This window comes from Orcinus orca, chromosome 3, assembly GCF_937001465.1.
Source record: "Orcinus orca chromosome 3, mOrcOrc1.1, whole genome shotgun sequence".
Classification (NCBI taxonomy): domain Eukaryota; kingdom Metazoa; phylum Chordata; class Mammalia; order Artiodactyla; family Delphinidae; genus Orcinus; species Orcinus orca.
The window spans coordinates 157,601,547-157,617,294 of record NC_064561.1 but is presented as its reverse complement, the minus strand read 5'-3'; the positions used below and the strand labels follow the sequence as shown (position 1 = coordinate 157,617,294).

Sequence of the window (15,748 nt, the reverse complement as noted above, 5' to 3'; positions counted from 1 at the left end):
GATCACTGATCACGGATCACCATAATTTAGTAGTAATGAAAAAGCTTATAATATTGTGAGAAGTACCAAAATGTGACTCTGAGACACTAAGTGAGGAAATGCTGTTGGGAAAATGGTGGCAATAGTCTTACTCAACTCAGAGTTGCCACAAACCTTCAATTTATAAAAATGTAATATCAGAGAAGCATAATAAAGTGGCAAACAATAAAAAAAAAAAAAAGAACACAGCATGGATCCGCTTGACTAGAGAATATGTACTTCACATATGCTCTTTGACTTTGGCAATGGTATCTTGTGATTTAAGGGTTTTCCTTTTGGTTGGCTGGTTTTTCTTCAGATGAACCTATTCTTGATGAAAGTGAGATCTTAATGAAACCTTAATTCAGACACTGCAAATCACAAACACACTCTATGTATGAAAGAAACAGATAAATATCCCCACATTTCTTTCCCAGTTCCAATTACCCATTTCAATAAAAAAATTTTTCCTTAAAAAAATGATACATTAAACCAAATGGAGACACACACACACACACACACACACATATATATATATACCTTCCATCCAAAAGCAGCAAATAAACATTCTTTAAGATGTACATGGAACATTCTACAGGATAGATCACATTATGCCACAAAACAAGTCTCAGTAAATTTAAGATAACTGAAATCATATCAAGCATCTTTTCCAAATACAATATATAAGACTAGAAATCAGCTACAAGAAAAAACTTGAAAAAAACACAAACATGTGGAGACTAAATAACATTCTACTAAGCAACCAACGGATCACTGAGGAAATAAAAGAAGAAATCAAAAAATACCTATAGACAGATGAAAACAAAACACAAAGATCCAAAGTCTGTGGGATGCAACACAAGCAGTTCTAAGAAGGAAATTTTAGTCATACAAGCCTACCTCAGGAAACAAGAAACATCTCAAGAAAACCCCCAACATTACACCTAAAGGAATTAGAAAAAGAAGGACAAACAAAACCCAAAGTTAGAAGGAAAAAGATCATATATATCAGAGCATAAATAAATGGAGACTAATAAAACAATAATAAAGATCAATGAAACTGAGAGCTGGTTCTTTGAAAAGATAAAAAGAGGGCCCAAATCAATAAAATCGGAAGTGAAAAAGAAGTAACAACTGATACCACAGAAATACGAAGGATCATAAGAAATTATATGAACAATTATACACCAATGAAACGGATGACCTAGGAGAAATGTACAAATTTCTAGAAATGTACAATCTCACAAGACTGAATCAGGAAGAAAGAGCAAATGTGAACAGACTGATTACCAGTAATGAAAAATGAATCAATAATAATAAAAAAACCTCCCAACAAACAAAAGCCTGGAGCCAGATGACTTCATAGGTGAATTCTACCAAACATTTAGAGAAGAGTAACATGTATCCCCTTCAAACTATTCCAAAAAATTGAGAAGGAAGAAACACTTACAGACTTATTCCACAAGGCCAGCATTGCCCCGATATCCAAACCAGATAAAGAGATCACAAAAAAGAAAATTACAGGCCAGTATCATTGATGGACAAATGCAAAACTCCTCAACAAGATATTAGCAAACCAAATTCAACAATACATTCAAAGGATCATACACCATGATCAAGTGGGATTTATCCCAGGGATACAAGGATGGTTCAGTATTTGCAAATCAATCAATATGATCCACCACATTAACAAATTGAAGAATGAAATAATATGATCATCTCAACAGCTGCCAAAAAGCTTTTGATAAAATTCAACATCCATTTATGATAAAAAAAAACTCTCCAGAAAGTGAGTTTAGAGGGAACATACTTCAACACAATAAAGCCCATATGATAAGCCCACAGCTAACATCATAGTCAATGATGAAAAGCTTAGTGCATTTCTTCTAAGATCAGGAAGAACACAAGGATGTCCACTCTCGCCACTTTTATTCAACGTAGTATTGGAAGTCCTAGCCACAGCAATCAGAAAAATAAAATAAATCCAAACTGGAAAGGAAGAAGTAAAATTGTCACTGTTTGAAGATGACATGACACTAAACATAGAAAATCCTAAAGATGCTACCAGAAAACTAGTAGAGCTCATCAATGAATTCAGTAAAGTAGCAGGTTACAAAATTAATATAGAGAAATCTGTTGCATTTCTAAAACTAACAATGAACTATTAGAGAAATTAAGGAAACAATCCCATTTACAACCACATCAAAAGGAATAAAATACCAAGGAATAAATCTAAGGAGGTAAAAGACCTGTACTTGTAAAACTATAAAACAATGATAAAAGAAATTGAAGATGACACAAACAAATGGAAAGATATCCTGTGTTCATGAATTGGAAGAATCAGTATTGTTTAAATGACTATACTACCTAAGGAAATCTACAGATTCAGTGCAATCCCTATCAAAATACCAATGACATTTTTCACAGAACTAGAACAAATAATTCTTAAATTTGTATGGAAACACAAAAGACCTCAAATAGGCAAAACAATCTTGAGAAAGAACAAAGGTGGAGGTATCACATGACCTGATTTCCAACTATACTACAAAGCTGTGGTAATCAAAACAGTATAGTACTGGCACAAAAACAGATGCACAGTTCAATGGGATAGAACAGAGAGCCCAGAAATGAACCCACTCTTATATGGGCAAATAATCTATGACAAAGCAGTGAAGAATATACAATGGAGAAAAGACAGCTTCTTCAAAAACAGTGGTAGGAAAACTGGACAGCTACATGGGAAAGAATCAAACTGGGCTATTCTCTCACACCATGCACAAAAATAAATTCAAAATGGATTAAAGACTTAAACCTAAGACTGGAAACCATAAAGCCTCTCAAAGAAAACATAGGTAGTATGCTCTTTGATGTCGGTCTTAGTAATTTTTTTTTGGATCTGTCTGCTTAGGCAAGGGAAACAAAAGCAAAGATAAACAAATGGGAATACATCAAACTAAGAAGCTTTTGCACAGTGAAGGAAAATATCAACAAAATGTAAAGGCTGCCTACTGAATGGGAGAAGAAATTGATATTTGCAAACAGTGTATTTGATAAGGGGCTACTATCCAAAACATACAAAGAACGCATACAACTCAACATCAAAAAACATAAAACCTGATTAAAAAATGGGCAGAGGATCTGAATAGAAATTTTCCAAAGAGACATACAGATGGCCAACAGGTACATGAAAAGATGCTCAACATCACTTATGAAAAGGGAAATGCAAATCAAAACCACAATAAGATATCACCTCACACCTTTCAGAATGGCTTGCATCAAGAAGACAACAAATAATAAACATTGGCCAGGATGTGGAAAAAAGGGAACCCTTGTGCCCTGTTGGTGGGAATGTACATTGGTGCAGCTACTATGGAAAACAGTATGGAGGTTCCTCAAAAAATTAAAAATATAACTACCATATGATACAACAATTCCACTCCAGTGTATTATCCAAAGAAAACAAAAACACTAATTAGAAAAGATACATGCACCTCTATGTTCATTGCTGCACTATTTACACTAGCCAACATATGGAGGCAACCTAAATGCCCATCAATAGATGAATGGATAAAGAAGATGTGGTATATATATACACAATGGAATATTACTCAGCCATGAAAACGAATGACATCTTGCCATTTACGACAATATGGATGGACCTAGAGGTTATTATGTTAAGTGAAATAACTCAGAGAAAGACAAGTACTGCACGGTATTACTTATTTGTGGAATCTAAAAAACAAAACCAAACAGAAACAGACTAATAGATACAGAGAACAAACAGGTGGTTGCCAGAGGGGTGTGGGGTAGGGGGAGGAAAGATGTAGGTGAGGGAGGTTAAGAGGTACAAACTTCAGTTATAAAATTAATGTCATGGGTATGAAATGTACAGTGTAGGGAATATAGTCAATAACTATGTAATATCTTTGAATGGCGACAGATGGTAACTTGACTTATCATTGTGATCAGTTTGAAATGTATAGAAATATCAAATTCCTATCTTGTGTGCCAAGAACTAACACAGTGTTGTTATACTTCAAAAACAAACTCAGAAAAATAGATAAAATTTGTGGTTACCAGAGGTGGGTGTAGGGGAGGGGGAAGTGGAGGAAGGCAGTCAAAATATACAAATTTCCAGTTACAATACTAAGGATGTAATATACAACATGATAAATATAATAAGCACTGCTGTACAATATATATGGAAGTTTTTAAGGGTAAATTTTAAGAGTTCTCATCACAAGAAAACAAACTTCTATTTCTTTAATTTAGTATCTATGAGATGATGCATGTCCAGTAGACTTATTGTGATAGTCCTTAATGTATGTAAATCAAATAATTATGCTGTACACCTTAAATTTATACAGTGCTATGTGTCAGTTATATCTCAATAAAACTGGAAGAAAAAATTTTAAGTCTGCTGACTCAAATGTTTATTTGTATCAACTTTAAGTACTATCCTTATTACTTTCTGTATTTTTCTATTGCATTCTGTACCCCTCATTCCCCAAATTAAACAACAACAACAACCCAAGAATGGTGTGCATTAGGGTTTTGCTTTTGTTTTTTAATCATGAATATAATGCCTAGAAGATAGCTGATATTCAGTAAATATTTCTGGATGAATTTGACTTTTTAAAAAATTGGGGTATAGTTGATTTACAATGTTGTGTCAGTTTCTGTTGTATGATGAAGTGAATCAGCTACATGTATACATATATCCCCTCCCTCTTGGACCTCCTTCCCACTCCTCCCCCATCCCATCCATCTAGGTCACTGCAGAGCACTGAGCTGAGCTCCCTAAGCTATACAGAAGGTTCCCACTAGCTATCTTTTACACATGGCAGTGCACATCTGTCAGTCCCAATCTCCTAATTCATCCCACCCCCACTTTCCGTCCTTGGTGTCCATACATTTGCTCTCTACACCTGTGTCTCTATTTCTGCCTTGCAAATAGGTTCATCTGTACCATTTTTCTAGATTCCACATATATGTGTTAATAGACGATATTTGTTTTTCTCTTTCTGACTTCACTCTGTATGACAGTCTCTAGGTCCAACTGTGTCTCTACAAATGACCCAATTTTGTTCTTTTCTATGGCTGAGTAATAGTCCACTGTGTACATATATACCACTTCTTCTTTATCCATTCATCTGTTGATGGACATTTATGTTGCTTCCATGTCCTGGCTATTGTAAATAGTGCTTCAGTGAACATTGGGGTGCATGTTGCCCTTTTGTTTTTCTTTGTTTTTTAATATCTTTATTGGAGTATAATTGCTTTACAATGTTGTGTTAGTTTCTGCTGTACCACAAAGTGAATCAGCTATATGTATACATATATCCCCATATCCCCTCCCTCTTGCATCTCCCTCCCACCCTCCCTATCCCACCCCTCTAGGTCATCACAAAGCACTGAGCTGATCTCCCTGTGCTATGCAGCAGGTTCTCACTAGTTATCTATTTTACATTTGGTAGTGTATATATGTCAGGCTACTCTCTCACTTCGTCCCAGCTTCCCCTACCCTGCTGTGTCCTCAAGTCTGTTCTCTACGTCTCTGTCTTTATTCCTGACTTGTCACTAGGTTCATCAGTACTGCTTTTTTAGATTCCATATATGTGTGTTAGCATACAGTATTTGTTTTCCTCTTTCTGACTTGCTTCACTCTGTATGACAGACTCTAAGTCCATCCATCTCATTACAAATAACTCAGTTTCATTCCTTTTTATGGCTGAGTAATATTCCATTGTATATATGTGCCACATCTTCTCTATCCATTCATCTGTCGATGGACACTTAGGTTGCTTCCATGTCCTAGCTATTGTAAACAGTACTGCAATGAACATTGTGGTACATGACTCTTTTTGAATTATGGTTTTCTCAGGGTATATGCCCAGTAGTGGGATTGCTGGGTTGTATGGTAGTTCTATTTTTAGTTTTTTAAGGAACCTCCATGCTGTTCTCCATAGTGGCTGTATCAATTTACATTGATACAAACCCAACAGGGCAGGAGGGCTCCCTTTTTCCACACCCTCTCCAGCATTTATTGTTTGTAGATTTTTTTGATGATGGCCATTCTGACTGGTAATACCTCAATGTAGTTTTGATTTGCATTTCTCTAATAATTAGTGATGTTGAGCATCTTTTCATGTGTTTGTTGGTCATCTGTACGTCTTCTTTGGAGAAATGTCTATTTAGATCTTCCACCCATTTTTTGATTGGGTTGTTTGTTTTATTGATATTGAGCTTCATAAGCTGTTTGCATATTTTGATGTTTTTTTAACCCATATGCTTGGAAAGAGTTCTATAGCTCCCACTATGGAAATAGTAGTTCTGATTTAGATTTTAAGTCATTAACAATTTAGACGGCACCTAAAGAAAGTAAAATGGCCTGGAGGAAAACAAACCTTACACGAATTCACACCTGATTTTACAAGTTGGGCATGGGGGCATGTTTGCTGTGATGGCTGGCTGGCTGAGAAGAATCTGGGCATTGAATGGCTTATTTTCAAAGCATTTTAGAGGGTACAGGGGTTAGGGTGGGTGGTCGGCTTTTTTTAAATCAAAGAATATCTTGCAGCTGCTCTTTCCTATTGTTTCTATATGAGTAAGCATGACTCTGCCTTCGAGAGAAACTTGTAATTACCTTTTGTTGCCCTGATAATTTTTGGTGAGTGGAATTCATTTTTATTTACATCCATTGTCAGCTAACCATTAGTCATCATCTCTTCAGTGTGAGATTTCAATGTAAAAAATACCAGATATGCATTTAGCCCAATTTTGATGATTGAAAATTGTCTTCAACTGTCTTATTGCTGGGCAGTGCAATGTATATATAATTTAAAAATAACCAATAGAGACTTCCCTGGTGGTCCAGTTGTTAAGACTCTGCAATTCCACTGCCGGGGGGCATGGGTTCAATCCCTGGTTAGGGAACTAAGATCCCACATGCCGTGTGGTACGGCCAAAGACAAAAAACAGTAACACTAGGCATGATCAACCAAGACTGTGCTGCTGCCTCAATTATATAAAAACCATCACAGCTTAGAAGGATTCTATACTCTCAGCATTTTAAAAACATGGTACCAAAGAATGTGATGAGATGACATGAAAGGAAGTGTCCCAAATTGACCCCTTGGTCTAGAACAGGGTGCTTCTCATGAAAAGATGCTCATCACTGCTAATTATTAGAGAAATACAAATCAAAACTACAATGAGGTACCTATAGATTATCATACTAAGTGAAGTAATTCAGAAAGAGAAAGACAAATAGCGTATATCACTTATATGTGGATTCTAAAATATGACACCAATGAACCTATCTATGAAACAGAAACAGATTCAAAGACACAGAGAACAGACTTGTGGTTGCCATGGGGGAGGGGGGAGGGAAGGATTGGGAGTTTGGGATTAGCAGACACAAACTAGTATATATAGAATGGATAAACAACAAGGTCCTTCCTACTGCACAGCACAGGGAACTATATTCAATAACCTGTGATAAACCATGATGGTAAAGACTATGAAAAAGAATATGTAAATGTATAACTGAATCACTGCTGTACAGCAGAAATTAATGCAGCATTGTAAATCAACTATACTTCAATAAAATTTAAAAAAATAGAACAGGGTGCTTCTCAAACTTTAACGTGCATCCAAATCACCTGGGAATCTTGTTTAAATGCAGATTCTGATTCAGTAGGGCTGGGGTGAGGCCTGAGATCCTGCATTTCTAACAAGCTCCCAGGTGATGCCAGTGCAGCTAGTCCAGGGACCACACTGAGTGGCAAGAGTCTGGAAGGCTAAAACTTAATAATACCTCTGAAAATGAGCCCTAGGTAGCTCTGTTTGGAGGTTCAAGTAAGGTCAATGACAGCCAGCCTCAAATGCGAGTTGGTCAGAAAGAAGTTGCATGTGATCATTAGACCTGAAGCATTTTCCCCTCAGTGCACTGTGTTCAGGATTTCCAGCCCACACCTCTCTCCTGACCTCTGCACCTGTGTAAAAACCAACCACAGACCACTCCTACCTAAATGATTTATCTGCTCCTCAACAAACATGTCCCAAACAGAATGCATTACCTTTCCCCATTCCCAAACCCACCCCTGGGCTTCATCTCTCACAGAATGGTAGCCTCATCTACTCAGCTGCCCAAGTCGGAAATCTGGGCTTTGTTCTCCCTCCTCTTTCCCCGGCACAAAGTCCTGTCAGGTGTCTCTTTTAAGTAGCTCTTGAATCCACTCACTTCTCTCTATCTGCACTTCTACTGCCTTAGTTCATGCCACGTACAACTGCTTGGGGTGCAGCTGTAGTCTCTGAACTGGTTCCTTTCTCTATCTTCCACAGTGCAGCCTGCATGACTTTCTTATCATCACTCCCCTGTTTGGAATACTTGAATGGCTCCCTTCTGCCCTAGGGATAAAGTCCAAACTCATCAGCGTTGCTTCATGAGGCTCTTTATCCTCTAGTTGCAGCTTACCCCTCTAGCCCTACTGTTTCCTAACTCCCCTGGAACTGTGTACTGCATTTAGACTCATATGCCATGACATCATCTTCTTCCTGCTTAGTACAGACACTGAAAGCTGCTCCTGGAACCTCTCCCCCGACCTCTCTACTCATCCTTCACTTCCTCTGGAGGCCTTCCCTCCTCTCCCCAGTTTCCATATGATACCCTTCCCAAGTGCTGTCATAACACCCTTACTGCCCTGATCAGTATCTCACTGGTTGGTGATTTTGTTCCTTGTTTGACATTATGTTTAACACAAAGTAAGTGCCCAGAAAATATCTGTTAAATAAATACATGATTTGTAAATAAACAATCCTTAGGGAAACTCTTCTCAGGATATTAACTCTGACAGCAGTCTCTGTTGAATGCCAGCCCTCAGTGCTTGGAAGGAAGCAGGAGCAGATTAATAAACAGCAGGTTTCACTACCTCTCATCCTTAAGAATCTTTGGAAAAAGACCACCACTGGTAGAGAGCCTTAAATACCTGCAAATCCACTTTCCCTGGGTAGCTGTTGGCCAATGGCTGAAAGGTGTGTGTATGTGAACTCTCAGCTCGTTGGCCTCAAGAGCAGACAACTCTGATATAACTTTCACCCTGGAGCTTCCCTGTGGGAGCAGGCTGAAGCTAGGAATGTGCCTGAGATGGCAGCCCAGCTGTGCTTCCTCCCTTTTCTGTCTTGTTTCCCTCTGCCTTAGCTATCTTCCCTGGGAGCACTTCCTGAATGAATCCCTTGCACACAAGTTTGCACCTCAGGGTCTATTTCTATGGAACCTGACCTCAGACAACAGTGCAAGATTGATAGGTCCATTCAGTACTTGACTGGGTTCCTGAGAAAGGTTAGAGCATTTCTCAGAAATCTTTGAAAAAATGGAAGTGATTCTCATTTGTGTGGGATGAAGTCAGTGTAAACGTGCTTTGAGTTAGGAAAATGGATGAGATAATCCCTCAAGGAATTAATGTCGAAATTCACGGAATCAGACAGATGGCTCCCAGGGGAGCTGGCTGGCCTCTTCAGCATTAACATTCTTAGCTCTGTAAAAGGGGACTAAAACTACCCACAAATCAAGTCATGCAGGACAACTTGTTTATGAAAAGCTCTGTGCCCCCGAGCAAAGCCATTCACCTACCAGCATTCTTCCTGCAGGCCTGCTGGTTGCATTTTTGGAATTCTAGGGGTCTGGGTTCGTGATCACACAGGCATCGGTCCTGGTCTTCAGTTTTATTGTTCTCTGAGGCAACACAATGGACAGTCCTCTTCTGAAAGCCACCTCCACAGGATGCAGTGCACTGGAAGAGAGGGGCACAGGGAGAGAGTCAGAATTCTCCCCCAGGATCACCAGGGGAACTCCAGCATAACTGCTTTAACCCCACGGTTGTCAAATAGGGTCAAGCCTCAATTACCACAAGGCTTTTTGAAGGAGTCATAGAACAAAGGCACTAATAATTTGGAGATGTGAATTTAGGAAGAGTTTATATTATAGATTGTGTGAACTGAATTCAGCTTAATTTACAATTGGGTTCTCTGAAGAATGTGGACAGAGGTTGAACTGCAAGCAAAATAGAAAAAAATTTCATATCTGGACTCTGGTGCCTCAGCAATCCAGTTTCTCTGAACTGGTTTTGATTTGGGGCTGGGAGTCAGATGTGAGGAGAGGGGACAGAGCTACGAGGAAAGCTGAGGGAGGATCAAAAGGGAAGAGGGAGAGGAAAAAGCAAGGTGGAATGGAGAGGGAATTTGGAATGGACCTAGCTGTACCATGTGCGGCCTCAAGCCACCTAACAGACAAGATTCATGTAATGTCATGATGTGGCTGCCTGGAAGCAGAAGGGAGATTCTCTGGCCTGGGAAACCATCCTGGGGATGTAAGAAAATGTGTCTGAATTTATTATATATACATACGCTCTTTAAAAAATTTTTTTATTGTGGTAAAATATATAAAACATAAAATTTACTATTTTAACCATTTTTGTACAGTTCAGCGCCTTAAATACATTCACATTGTTCTGTAATCATTACCACCATCCATCTCTAGGAGTTTTTCATCTCTCCAAACTGAAACTCTGTACCCCCAACCTACCCTGCCCCAGTCCCTGGCAACCACCATTCTATTTTTTGTCTACTTGACCATTTGAGGTACCTCATAAAAGTAGAATCATACAATATTTGTCCTTTTGTGACTTGCTTCTTTCAATTAGCATAATGTCTCCAGGTTTCCTCCATGTTATAGCATGTGTCAGAATTTCCTCTTTAAGGTGGGATAATATTCCATTGTATGTAGGTACCACATTTTCTTTATCCTTTCATCTGTTGATGGACATTGGGTTGCTTCCACCTTTTGGCTATAGTGACCCACATATACTCTTATGGTTTACAGTCTATTTCATGTTTTACTATTTTCCCCTCATCTGTCTTATGTAATCAAAATCTCCCAGAGGGCAGAAACCAGTTCCTCTTTCTTTGTTCTGCACGGTAAGTGGGTGAGTGCTAAACACAGCCTGACCATTCAGTAAATACCCATTGATTGGCTGAAAAAGACAGCTGCATGGTAAATTCTGGAAAAATCTCCAGGCCCTAAATATCCCATTTGCCATTTGAAATATTATTGGTCAACAAGATTACTAGGCTTAAAAAAATACCCACACTGGATACCATTGAAACTCAGAATACTGTTACCAAACCCTGTTTCCCATAAAACTCCAATGTGGGATAAAAGGAGAAACATCAAATTCTTCTTAACATCCACTACTTTATTTTACTCTACTCTTCATAAAGCCTAGAGCAAGGTGATCAGCATGGAACTTTATGTCTGTTTTGTAACGTCAGAGATTACTCTCATTAAACCTAAAGGTAATTTTATTCAGTGAATTCACATCAAATTTTCCATGGATATGGACAAGAGAAAAGTAAGAAAATAGCTACTCAACTGATCCTGAGTAAATAAAAGTGTGCAACAGAGGACAGAGGGAAGAACAAGTGAAGTTAATCAAGCCAGAATATGATAAAGGGTACTGGAGGTACTGGACCAGAATTCAGGAGACTTGGGCTTTTTCACTCACTACACATTGTCCTGGATCTCATTCAACCTCTCGTTTTCTTCCTCTGTTAAACGAGGTTGTTACAGGCAAGAATATACAATGGAGAAAAGACAGCCTCTTCAATAAGTGGTGCTGGGAAAACTGGACAGTTACATATAAAAGAATGAAATTAGAATACTCCATAACACCTTGCACAAAAACTCGAAATAGATTGAAGACTTAGATGTAAGACTGGAAACTATAAAACTCTTAGAGGAAAACATGGGCAGAACACACTTTGACATAAATCCCTGCAATATCTTTGTGTATCTACCTCCTAGAGTAATGAAGATAAAGACAAAAATAAACAAATGGTACCTAATCAAACTTAAAAGCTTTTGCACAGCAAAGGAAACCATACACAAAAGACAACACACAGAATGGGAAAAAATAATTTGCAAACAATGCAACTGACAAGGGATTAATCTCCAAAATATACAAACAGCTCATGCAGCTCAATATCAAAACAACAAACAACCCCAAGCAAAAAATGGGCAGAAGATCTAAATAGACATTTCTTCAACAAAGACATACAGATGGCCCCCAAAACGCATGAAAAGATGCTCAACATCACTAATTATTAGAGAAATGCAAATCAAAACTACAGTGAGGTATCACCTCATACCAGTCAGAATGACCATGATCAAAAAATCTATAAACAATAAATGCTGGAGAGGGTGTGGAGAAAAGGGAACTCTCTTGCACTATTGGTGGGAATGTAAATTGATACAGCCACTATGGAGAACAGTATGGAGGTTCCTTAAAAAACTACACATAGAACTACCATATGACCCAGCAATCCCACTACTGGGCATATACCCTGAGAAAACCATAATTCAAACAGACACATGAACCCCAGTGTTCACTGCAGCACTATTTACAATAGCCAGGTCATGGAAGCAACCTAAATGTCCATCAACAGACAAATGGATAAAGAAGATGTGGTACATATATATGATGGAATATTAGTCATAAAAAGGAACGAAATTGGATCATTTTTAGAGACATGGTTGGACCTAGAGACTGTCATACACAGTGAATTAAGTCAGAAAGAGAAAAACAAATATTAATGCATATATGTGGAATCTAGAAAAATGGTACAAACTGGTTTGCAAGGCAGAAATAGAGACACAGATGTAGAGAACAAACATACGGACACCAAGGGGGGAAAGGGCAGGTGGGGACAACTGGGAGATTGGGATTGACATATACACACTAATATGTATAAAATAGATAACTAATGAGAACCTGCTGTATAGCACAGGGAACTCCACTTGCTGTACAGTAGAAACTAACACAACACTGTAAAACAGCTATGCCCCCAATTAAAAAAAAAGATAAAAAAAGATTAAAAAAAAGATATGGTACATATATACAATGGAATATTACTAAGCCATAAAAATAATGAAATAATGCCACATGGATGGACCTAGAGATTATCCTACTAAGTGAAGTAAGTCAGAAACAGAAAGACAAATATCATGATATCACGTGTGGAATCTAAAAAAGTGATACAAATGAACTTATTTACAAAACAGAAACAGACCCACAGACTTTGAAAACAAAATTATGGTTACCAAAGGGGAAAGGTTGGGGGGAGGGATAAATTAGGAGCTTGGGAGTAACATATACACGCTACTATATATAAAATAGATAGTCAACAAGGACCCACAGGGAACTGTGCCCAATATTCTGTAATAACCTATATGGGAAAATAATCTGAAAAAGAATGGATATATGTGTATGTATAAATGAATCACTTTGCTGGACACTGGAAACACAACATTGTAAATCAATTATACTCCAATATAAAATAAAAATTAAATTAAATATACAAAACAAACAAACAAACAAAGATGGAAGAGCTAATTCCAAGCCAAGCACAAAAATAAGCAGAGAGGTCACTGCCTGTGCATTTATTAGCTAATTTAAATAACTTGTGATGGAGAAGATGCATGAATTTGTGTTGTATTAAATTAGAGGATTAAGCAGGAAGCATGGTTACTGATTTGGGTTTTGTTAATTGTGGTAATGCTGTGAGTTTGGGGTTTTAGAGACAAGGTAACTCTCTTAATGCTCAGTTCCACTTCTTTGTGTCCAATAAAAATAAGGGATCTTTGTGCAGAACTGAGCACCCAAAGTAGGGATGGGGCTTAGTTGGGGCTTAGCTCTAAGCTAAGATTGTTGAGCAACTGAATTGTTTGCACCCTACATTGAACTCTGTACTATGCTCTTTCAGTCCTGGATGCTTCTCTTCAGCTTAAACTGGCCTGTTTGGGAAGGTTGATTCCCAGGGCTCAGCAGATGATCAGCAAAGATTCTCTGTGAGAAGCTATAAAATAGAAACATGAAGACTGGACACTGTTAGTGCTATCACTCAACCAACATAGATCAAATGAAGAAACCATTTGATGATTTAAAACTGGTACAAACTAATGCAAGCATCTCAATTGAATAATTTTCTTTTTTAAAAAAAATAAATAAATTTATTTATTTATTTAGTTTTGGCTGCATTGGGTCTTTGCTGCACGCAGGCTTTCTCTAGTTGCGGTGAGCAGGGGCTACTCTTTGCTGCGGTGTGCGTGCTTCTCATTGCAGTGGCTTCTCTTGATGTGGAGCATGGGCTCTAGGCATGCAGGCTTCAGTAGTTGTGGTGCATGGGCTCAGTAGTTGTGACTCGTGGGCTGTAGAGTGCAGGCTCAGTAGTTGTGGTGCACAGGCTTAGTGGTTCTGTGGCATGTGGGCTCTTCCTGGACCAGGGCTCGAACCCGTGTCCCTGCATTGGCAGGCAGATTCTTAACCACTGTGCCACCAGGGAAGTCCTTTAATAATTTTCTTGCACTTACAATTAATATATGTCAGGCACTGTAAGTACATAGGCAATATCCTTGAGTTCAATTCTTGGAACAACCATGTAAAATAAAATTTGTTTTTGGGTGTTGTAGAATCAGATATTCCTCTCCTCTGATGTTTTTCCTTTTTTCATAGCATTTAATGAAGGACATGGGGACACATGTCCTTCAGTTTTGGAAAATTTTTCTTGTATTAATTCTTTGATAATTTCCTCACTTCCATTCCCTCTCCATCCTCCCTTTTTTTTAATTAGTTTTTTTTTAATTTTTGAATTTTAGTTTATTTTTTATACAGCAGGTTCTTATTAATCATCAACTTTATATACATCCGTGTGTACATGTCAATCCCATCCATCCTCCCTTTCTGAAATCTTATTATTTTGATGTTGTGCCTGCTGGCCTGATCCTCTAATTTCCTTATCTTTTATCTCATTTTGTCTTTGTCCTCATTTTCTTGAGAGATTTCTTCACATTATTTTCACAGTCTCATGTTTGAATTTTCACCTTTGCTATTCTAAAAATTTCTAAATTCTCCTTATATGCTTTTTATATACCTTTGATAAGAAGCTAGCTCATGGATATAGTCTCTTATTTCCCTAAAGAGACTAATTATATATTTTTTATGAGGAGTTCTTTCATGGTCTCTATTCCTTGGCGTTCCTTTTGTTCTGTTCATCCTGTTATTTTGTTCTTGGTGTGATAGGTTTTCTCAAATGTCCAGAAATCCTACGCTATCTATGTATATTTAAGATGAGGCACCAATGAGCTGACTGGATGTTCCATGGGTGGCAGTTGTTGAGACATGGCTTTATATAAGGTGAGCAGGAAGAGGTCTCTTATGTAGTTTTTTTCCTCTTGAGGCTAAGCTGGTCCCCTGCCATTGTGGAGCTCAGTAGGGGAGGGGGATATCACACTATTTACTGTATTTTCATCACTGAATCGCTGGTGAGACAATTAATCCTTTTGCCCTGATCAACTATGCCTGATTCCAAGGTATCGGAGAGAAGACCTCCAGGCTATGGTTGGGATGTAGGAAAATTTCTAAAGATCCAACTGCTTCTCTTACAAACTTTCAACCAACTCCCATTTTCCTTTACCCTCACCTCTGCCTTCAGATGTACCTGGAAATCTCTGCTATAGACAGTTTTTAGCTTTCTCTGACATGCTACTAAGTCAATTGTAAGTTTGGGTATCTACTTTTTTTTTTAGAAAATAAAAACTTTATTTTTTCAGGCTTATAAGATAGTTTCCATTACATATGACATTATGGTCAAGGACTCTACGGCCACAAATGCC

At 38.0% G+C, this 15,748-nt stretch overlaps 1 protein-coding gene across 2 annotated transcripts in view; it reads right to left on the bottom strand.

Moving 5' to 3' along the window:
- The window catches only part of ADAMTS12 (ADAM metallopeptidase with thrombospondin type 1 motif 12), a 396,268-nt gene that overhangs the window by 21,116 nt on the left and 359,404 nt on the right, over positions 1 to 15,748 (bottom strand). For both annotated transcript variants that reach the window (XM_049707993.1, XM_049707992.1), the window contains one exon: positions 9,653 to 9,812. In XM_049707993.1, coding sequence (XP_049563950.1) covers positions 9,653 to 9,812 — 160 coding nt within the window. The remainder of the gene's footprint in view (positions 1 to 9,652; positions 9,813 to 15,748) is intronic.